At 43.2% G+C, this 10,018-nt stretch overlaps 1 protein-coding gene across 1 annotated transcript; it reads left to right on the forward strand.

The window, feature by feature from the left end:
• Positions 1-412: 412 nt before the first annotated feature.
• Positions 413-3,153, forward strand: LOC135558098 (uncharacterized). The gene is made up of 3 exons (XM_064991846.1): positions 413-1,952; positions 2,152-2,285; positions 3,046-3,153. Exons 1-3 carry the CDS (start codon positions 413-415, stop codon positions 3,151-3,153), a joined length of 1,782 nt encoding a protein of 593 aa, XP_064847918.1.
• Positions 3,154-10,018: the final 6,865 nt, after the last annotated feature.

A 10,018-nucleotide genomic window follows, 5' to 3' on the forward strand; every position in this document is an offset into this window, starting at 1 on the left:
TAACAGAGGGTGATATGCAGTGCTTTATTTGGGGGGGGGGGGGAGCATCAGGTGACGTCTTGACAACTGATACACAGAAATTTTCTTGCAACGTTCAAACAAAACCAGTAGCATTGCGTAGGTAAAATCACAGAGGAAGCCAAGCTCGTAAAAATGCCATATTACAACCTAAGTTAACTGTCTAAAATGTGCTAAATCCTCTCCAGTTGTGTATTTGGTTGACTAACTTGCTAATTGACTGAGTTTCTAGCTTGCATGGTCAAGCGTCTCTTGACAACAGCAGAGAACTGGAATCGTTGACCTCTTTTGGCACACCCCCACTGAGCTAAACTGTTTGTTTTTCCCCCTTTCCATGTTTCTGTTTTTACTCTCTCTTGCACACACACACATCTGTTTCAGAGGACCCCCCTCAATGTCTGTTTCAGAGGACCCCTCAACGTCTGTTTCAGAGAACCCCTCAATGTCTGTTTCAGAGGACCCCCCTCAACGTCTGTTTCAGAGAACCCCTCAACGTCTGTTTCAGAGAACCCCTCAATGTCTGTTTCAGAGGACCCCCCTCAACGTCTGTTTCAGAGAACCCCTCAACGTCTGTTTCAGAGAACCCCTCAATGTCTGTTTCAGAGGACCCCCCTCAATGTCTGTTTCAGAGGGACCCCTCAATGTCTGTTTCAGAGGACCCCCCTCAACATCTGTTTCAGAGGGACCCCCTCAATGTCTGTTTCAGAGGGACCCCCCTCAATGTCTGTTTCAGAGGGACCCCCCTCAATGTCTGTTTCAGAGGGACCCCTCAATGTCTGTTTCAGAGGGACCCCTCAATGTCTGTTTCAGAGGGACCCCCCCCCCCAATGTCTGTTTCAGAGGGACCCCTCAATGTCTGTTTCAGAGGGACCCCTCAATGTCTGTTTCAGAGGACCCCCCTCAACATCTGTTTCAGAGGACCCCCCTCAACGTCTGTTTCAGAGGGACCCCTCAATGTTTGTTTCAGAGGACCCCCCTCAACGTCTGTTTCAGAGGACCCCCCTCAACGTCTGTTTCAGAGGACCCCCCTCAACGTCTATTTCAGAGAACCCCTCAATGTCTGTTTCAGAGGGACCCCTCAACATCTGGTTCAGAGGACCCCCCTCAACATCTGTTTCAGAGGGACCCCCCTCAATGTCTGTTTCATAGGACCCCCCTCAATGTCTGCTTCAGAGGACCCCCCTCAATGTCTGTTTCAGAGGGACCCCTCAACATCTGTTTCAGAGGACCCCCCTCAATGTGTTTCAGAAGACCCCCCTCAACATCTGTTTCAGAGGACCCCCCTCAATGTCTGTTTCAGAGGACCCCCTCAACGTCTGTTTCAGAGGACCCCCCTCAACGTCTGTTTCAGAGGACCCCCCTCAACATCTGTTTCAGAGGACCCCCCTCAACATCTGTTTCAGAGGACCCCCTCAACATCTGTTTCAGAGGGACCCCCTCAACGTCTGTTTCAGAGGGACCCCCCTCAACGTCTGTTTCAGAGGGACCCCCCTCAATGTCTGTTTCAGAGGACCCCCTCAATGTCTGTTTCAGAGGACCCCCCTCAATGTCTGTTTCAGAGGACCCCCCTCAATGTCTGTTTCAGAGGGACCCCACAACGTCTGTTTCAGAGGGACCCCCCCAATGTCTGTTTCAGAGGGACCCCTCAACATCTGTTTCAGAGGACCCCCCTCAATGTCTGTTTCAGAGGGCCCCCCTCAATGTCTGTTTCAGAGGACCCCCCTCAATGTCTGTTTCAGAGGACCCCCCTCAACATCTGTTTCAGAGGGACCCTCTCAACGTCTGTTTCAGAGGGACCCCTCAATGTCTGTTTCAGAGGACCCCCCTCAACATCTGTTTCAGAGGGACCCCTCAATGTCTGTTTCAGAGGGACCCCCCCAATGTCTGTTTCAGAGGGACCCCTCAATGTCTGTTTCAGAGGGACCCCCCTCAACGTCTGTTTCAGAGGGACCCCCCCTCAATGTCTTTTTCAGAGGGACCCCCCCTCAATGTCTTTTTCAGAGGACCCCTCAATGTCTGTTTCAGAGGGACCCCCCTCAATGTCTGTTTCAGAGGACCCCCCACAACATCTGTTTCAGAGAACCCCCCTCAACATCTGTTTCAAAGGGACCCCCCCCTCAATGTCTGTTTCAGAGGACCCCCCTCAATGTCTGTTTCAGAGGACCCCTCAATGTCTGTTTCAGAGAACCCCCCCAACATCTGTTTCAGAGGACCCCTTACTGCACAGCAACATGGAGGATGAGCTAGATGGGGAGTCTGGGTCAAAGGTGAGAGGCTTGTGAAAGCAGGAGTTATAGTGTGATTGAAATGTATGTCATAACATCTTTCTAAAATTGTACTCATGTAATTCAACACCATATTAGCCCTTGTAAATCATGTGTGTGTGTGTGTGTGTGTGTGTGCGCGTGTGGGCGTGTGTGCGTGCGCGTGCGTGCGCGTGCGTGCGTGCGTGTGCGTGCACGCATGCGTGTGCGTGCGTGTGCGTGCGCGTGTGTGTGTGTGCCGTTTAAGAAAGCTGCAGGAAAATAAGTCACTGCCTCATTTTGTTCCTAATGATTAACAGGCTGATTAATTCAATACATTTAGTTGCTTTCCTACAACTTTTTTTTTACATTTTATTTGATCCATTTTAATCTCCACCATGCAGATTTTATAGGGCCCTGCACAAGGTAACAAATTGAACATAGGTTTTAGGTAACATTTCAAATCATCATTATGGCACTGTAATGATGTGGAGGCAGGGTGGTCTAATTTGATGAGGTTGGGAAAGTGTAACCACCAACACTGAGCAGTATAAGAAGAGGTTTATCAAATTTCATGATACTCATCCTTCAGTTGAAGGTATGGATTAAAGTGTGGATAAGATTATCAAATAAGAAGAGGTTTATCAAATGTCATGATGCTCATCCTTCAGTTGAAGGTATGGATTAAAGGGGGTAACGTGATGCATTCACTATTTTTAAGGATAGTTCTTGAAGATTTGATATTTTCTGAATAATCAATTTCCCAATTTTATTTTCTCCACAGTGCCCAAAGCATGACACTGTTGAAACCAAAATTGGAATAGAGAAGTGTGTCTTTGCCAAGGACCATTCTCACCTCTTTAAGGTGGCAGGGACTGAAGTGCAAACGTGAGTATCAATACCTTTGTTTCAGTAATGATTACAATAGGTGGCTATCAACACAAAATCGGCATCATTTGCTAAAGTTGCAATATACCTAAACACTCAACCTTAATCCATCCTTCATGTGTTAATTTCGTAAACTACCTATTTTCCTGACTAAAATAATGATGATTACGAGAGGGGGGGATGATAACTATTACAAATGTACTTTTCATTTTAGTCTACGAAAATGACTAGAGAATTCCACCTGAGGCTAATGACATGCGGCGCGCGCTCGGCAACACGGAAGAATGAATCATGTCACACTTGGGAAGATGGGGCTTCTGATGTGATCAAAGCAAAAACAGCCTACATGAAAGTAAGAGAGGGAATAAACAGTATTGTTTCTACACTGGAAGAAACATAAACTCAACATGTAAAGTGTTGGTTTCATGTGCTGAAATAATAGACCCCAGAAATGTTCCATACTCACAAAAAAAGCGTATTTATCTAATTTTGTCCACATTTGTTTGCATCCCCGTTAGTGAGCATTTGTCCTTTACCAAGATGAGATGTAAATTCTCCAATAAGAGGATTGTATGAAATATTCTGCATGCGTAGGATTGGAGAAAAGTGGGACATTTGTTTGCAGAATTGATATCTTTCAGTTGCACGGTCTGATTGCGCTGATCTGCCTGGCTATCTTCACACACAGCTCCCACTTCACTCCTAACTCTTTTCAACTGATGCGAAGCAAGGCACCAGGACACATGACTTGTAACTAATCTCAACGAGAAACACTGTTTTCTCCCTCTCTTACTTTCATGTAGGCTGTTTTTGCTTTGTACGCCGTTATTCGTTCATCTGTGTTGCTGCTCTCGTGCCGCATGTACACACGATAGAACTCAGAGGATATTTAGCACTAAAATATTCATTATTTAATAGGGGGAAAAATGCTTTGACTTGTGACTAAAATTAGACAAGTTGTCCAGGGTTTTAGTCGACTGATAATAACAACAACAAAATGACACATTGTTAACTAAATTGATAGCTAAAACTAACGAAGGATGAAATGACCAATGAGACGAAGACTAAAATGTATTTTAAAACTAAAGATAAAATACCTGGCAAAATATTAAAACTGATCCATCCCTCAACCTATCCAGCATTTATTTTCATCTGTTCATTTACCAATCCACCATGGTTCTCATCTAATATGAACTGCGTTCCAAAGTATGTTAGTATAACTTCTAATTATAGAGGTTGCACAGCGAGGGATCTCACAATAAAGGGGGGGGGGGGGGGGGGTGATTGTACACCCCTCAAACTCAACTCTTGACCTCAACGCCAGTTCCACTTCGTTTTTTAATTGTTTCCCTTCAATCAGGGACTGCTTTAGACGTGACCAGTGACATTTAATTATCAGGTGGAACAGAACCCCAGCTGGCTCTGGATGCCGTAGGCTAAGAGTTGAATACTGCTCGACACACTATTGTGTGTGTATATTTTTAATGTATTGTATACCTTGTGCTGGGGACAAAAGGCCACTTTAAAATGCTATGGTGGCATATGAAACGATGCGTCACCATATCAGAAGGTCCAGCAGGTCAGGGGTCATTTGTGGGGTAATTTGGTCATTGTTCTTATTGAACGGTACAGCCTTGTCTGTAGAGCAGGGGTGTCAAACTCATTCCATAGAGGGCCTAGTGTCTGCTGGGTTTTCCTTCTAATTTAAGACCTAGACAACCAGGTTAGTGGACTTTCTTACTAATTAGTGCCCTTCATTCACCAATCAAGTACAAAGGAGGAGTGTGAACCCTGCAAATACTCAGACCTCCATGGAACAAGTTTGACGACGCCTATCGAGTATGCTCCCATGACATGGGATGTCAGCCTGCAACCCTACACGGTGACGCCCACATATTACAATTCCAAAAGTTTACACAAATATTAGCGTCCATAGCTATCATTGCCTGACTTCACAGTCCAAAACGAATGCTCAATGTGCACAATAGGCTGAATAGTGAAGTGATTTCCCACAGTTAAAGGTCCGCAATAAGAGCTACGCCGCTAATATTTATCAACTCATCAGAATTGTAATCTGTTGGTGTCACTGAGTAGGTGGATACCCCCATATCATGGGTGCACACTTCATAGGTAAGGCTGTACATTGCAATATGAATGTTCAAATACACTCAATAAACTGAGGTGATTCTTCTCACAAGTCCTGCAGTAAGAGAGAGCCACACTGCTCATCCCTGCGACACACTGCATCCTTCTCCCACAAACTGCTGCACCCGCACTCTGCTTGTTGCTGTCAACAGATTTCCATGTATGTCCTCATAAACCATGTTTTAAACATGCCATTCATGTGTGATGTGATGAGTCCTCATAAACCATGTTTTAAACATGCCATTCATGTATGATGTGATGAGTCCTCATAAACCATGTTTTAAACATGCCATTCATGTATGATGTGATGAGTCCTCATAAACCATGTTTTAGACATGTTTGTGTGTATAACCTCAAATCTGTCTTCACCAACCTTATTTCTTGATATTCAATATTGGATTTTTGTCACGTTTTGGAACTCACACTTAACAAAAATATAATTCAACATGCAACAATTTAAAAGATTTTGCTGAGTTGCAGTACATATAAGAAAATTAGTCAATTTAAATAAATAAATTAGTCCCTAATCTATGGATTTCACATGACTGGGAATACACAAATGTATCTGTTGGTCACAGATATCTTAAAAATAAAGTAGGGTCGTGGATCGGAACCAGTCAGTATTTGGTGTGACCACAATTTGCCTCATGCAGCGCGACGCATCTCCTTCGCATAGAGTTGATCAGGCTGTTTATTGTAGCCTTTGGAATGTTGTCCCACTGTTCTTCAATGTCTGTGAGAAGTCACTGGATCACGCTGTCGTATGCGTCCATCTGTGGCATTGTGTTGTGTAACAAAACTGCACATCTTAGGGTGGCCCTTTATTGTCCCCAGCACAAGGTGCACCTGTGTAATGATCATGCTGTTTAATCAGCTTGCTGATATGCCACACCTGTCAGCTGGATGGATTATCTTGGAAAAGGAGAAGTAAACAAATGTGTACAAAACATTTGAAAGAAGTTTTTGTTTTATGGAACATTTCTGGGATACATTTTTTTGTATGGGTGGGGTGTAGCAACTCAATATTAGGAAGGTGTCAATGTTTTGTGCACTCAGTATGTATGTATTGATTTAAGACTTCTACTCAGACGACCTGTTTTCCTTCCTGCTCAAACAAGGGCATTCAGTTTCTGGGAAAATATACAAAAAGGACATGGCTGTAATTAATAACGGACTAACTTTTTAATTGTGACATTTTAGCAGCTGTGCACATATTGCAGGTGGGGAATAAGTAAATTGTCCATTAGTGTTCTTGAGCCTGTTGAGGGTTGGGAGACTACTGATCTCTCTTTAATCAAAACCTGATGTCGCTCTAAGTTTTGCCCCATGAAAGGCAGGGTGTATATGTATGGCTGATCATTGACATTTGGGTGCGCTAAGAAACATGAAGTAACTTGGAACATTCTACTTTCTTCCTGTCGATCCATTAAACAGGAAGTTCACTTTATAAATTTCAATTTTCGATTCAAAATGGTATGTTTTAGAAATCACCAGACACTTTTTTTTGCGATCTCCCTTGATCCGTAACTTCCAAACTTTATCTGCAAGGTTATATTCCATTATATGCGACCCATGCGGTTTCCCCCATCCAGTTGTTCTGCTACTCCACGTTGCCCGCACATGCTCACAGGGAATAGTATCGTAGGCTACACAGATGTATCGCTGGAGTCGCACAACATGGAAACTAATAATGTGAATGTAATACAATTTCAGGTGTACAACATTTTTAAAGAGCTGCATCACGACTGAGAGCATTGCTTTATGGGTGTTTTTGAAGCCTTGGTTCATGTTTTGCTGTGCCTCTACAACTGCTGAAAGAGGAGGTGTATTGATGATGGGATACGTTTCTCCAAAACAAGTGAGATCGCAAAAATTGTGGCTTGGCAGTTCGATGACATGTCATTTACATCTCAAATAGAGATTTGACACTTTTGTTTGTGTTGTCTGGATGTAACTGGACGTAGGGCTTTAAATGGGCTCACGCAGCATCTCTGAAGATACCATGCAGAGGTCAGCGCATACAATGTATACTTATCCTTGGGACGTACCTACAGTGAACCTAATCTTAGCCCTTACCCTAACCTTACCTTCCCTTAATCTTAACCCTTACCCTAACCTTACCTTCCCTTAATCTTAACCCTTACCCTAACCTTACCTTCCCTTAATCTTAACCCTTACCCTAACCTTACCTTCCCTTAATCTTAACCCTTACCCTAACCTTACCTTCCCTTAATCTTAACCCTTACCTTACCTTCCCTTAATCTTAACCCTTACCCTAACCTTACCTACCCTTAATCTTAACCCTTACCCTAACCTTACCTACCCTTAATCTTAACCCTTACCTTACCTTCCCTTAATCTTAACCCTTACCCTAACCTTACCTTCCCTTAATCTTAACCCTTACCCTAACCTTACCTTCCCTTAATCTTAACCCTTACCCTAACCTTACCTACCCTTAATCTTAACCCTTACCCTAACCTTACCTACCCTTAATCTTAACCCTTACCCTAACCTTACCTACCCCTAATCTTAGCCCTTACCCTAACCTTACCTACCCTTAATCTTAACCCTTACCCTAACCTTACCTACCCTTAATCTTAGCCCTTACCCTTACCTTACCTACCCTTAATCTTAACCTAACCTTACCTACCCCTAATCTTAACCCTTACCCTAACCTTACCTTCCCTTAATCTTAACCCTTACCCTAACCTTACCTACCCTTAATCTTAGCCCTTACCCTTACCTTACCTACCCTTAATCTTAACCTATAACCTAACCTTACCTACCCCTAATCTTAACCCTTACCCTAACCTTACCTACCCCTAATCTTAACCTAGCCTTACCTACCCTTAATCTTACCCCTTACCCTAATCTTACCTACCTCTAATCTTAACCCTTACCTACCGCTAATCTTAGCCCTTACCCTAACCTTACCTACCCCTAATTTTAACCTAACTTTACCTACCCTTAATCTTAGCCCTTACCCTAACCTTACCTTCCCTTAATCTTAACCCTTACCCTAACCTTACCTACCCTTAATCTTAGCCCTTACCCTTACCTTACCTACCCTTAATCTTAACCTATAACCTAACCTTACATACCCCTAATCTTAACCCTTACCCTAACCTTACTTACCCCTAATCTTAACCTAGCCTTACCTACCCTTAATCTTACCCCTTACCCTAATCTTACCTACCTCTAATCTTAACCCTTACCTACCGCTAATCTTAGCCCTTACCCTAACCTTACCTACCCCTAATTTTAACCTAACTTTACCTACCCTTAATCTTAACCCTTACCCTAATCATACCTACCCCTAATCTTAACCCTTACCTACCCCTACTCTTAGTCCTTACTTAACATATTTTTTTAAATTCTTGTTTGTGCAAAAGACGGTCCTCGCCTCCGTGACGTGGAAACTGATAAGTGGTTGAAGAGTGTGTCATCCTCTCCTCCTCAATATCCTCCTTTAGGTAAGGAAACAAGTGTACCCTACCACAGAAGAGTTTTGACATCTGCCACACCCCCTGTGAATCAGCTTTTGTTTTGTCAGGAGAAAAACCAGCACACGCTTTCTAAACAATATGCTACTTATTTTTGTATCTATGAAATGTCTTGCAAAAATAACTTACTTTGTTTTGTGCCCTTTACACTTATTTTGGGATCCACCCGTGTAAACGCCATTTGCCTACTGACACGCTAGTGGAGGAGGGCCGTCACGTTTCAAGCAAACGCGTTTCCATCCACAGTCACTCAACTCTCTCTATTCTCCTCTATGAACTTTGACCTTTTGAAAAATGATATATGGAAGAGAGGTGAGAATGGATTTTAAAAAAGCCCAAGTGTTTGACACAGGGGAGTTGACCCAGTAACTTTATGAACAGTACCTGAGCCTCTTCTGTCATCTCTAGACACAGTATGCAGTACTTGCTGTTATTCTTCCCGGTAGATTAAACCATAAATCAGGGGCTGCTTTATTGGAATCCAAAACAGCCAGCCAGCTAGCCAGCCAATTCTGCAACTCGGAGTCAAGACCACGAGATGTAACTGATTATCCCCCAGAGCAGTCAAACCACTTTTATATTTAAATGCAACAAAAAAAGACACAAAATAATAACAAGTTCTCTGCCTATTCAACCTTCGTGGGAAAATAAGTAGGGTCTTACAAGTTCCTTTCTGTACCAACCAGTCCAACCAGTATACTGAGAACCATAATAACTAGTTCCTTTCTGTACCAACCTGTCCAACCAGTATACTGAGAACCATAATAACTAGTTCCTTTCTGTACCAACCTGTCCAACCAGTATACGGAGAACCATAATAACTAGTTCCTTTCTGTACCAACCTGTCCAACCAGTATACTGAGAACCACAATAACTAGTTCCTTTCTGTACCAACCTGTCCAACCAGTATACGGAGAACCACAATAACTAGTTCCTTTCTGTACCAACCTGTCCAACCAGTATACTGAGAACCACAATAACTAGTTCCTTTCTGTACCAACCTGTCCAACCAGTATACTGAGAACCACAATAACTAGTTCCTTTCTGTACCAACCTGTCCAACCAGTATACGGAGAACCATAATAACTAGTTCCTTTCTGTACCAACCTGTCCAACCAGTATACTGAGAACCACAATAACTAGTTCCTTTCTGTACCAACCTGTCCAACCAGTATACTGAGAACCACAATAACTAGTTCCTTTCTGTACCAACCTGTCCAA

Source organism: Oncorhynchus masou, chromosome 17 (genome assembly GCF_036934945.1).
Source record: "Oncorhynchus masou masou isolate Uvic2021 chromosome 17, UVic_Omas_1.1, whole genome shotgun sequence".
Taxonomy (NCBI): Eukaryota; Metazoa; Chordata; class Actinopteri; order Salmoniformes; family Salmonidae; genus Oncorhynchus; species Oncorhynchus masou.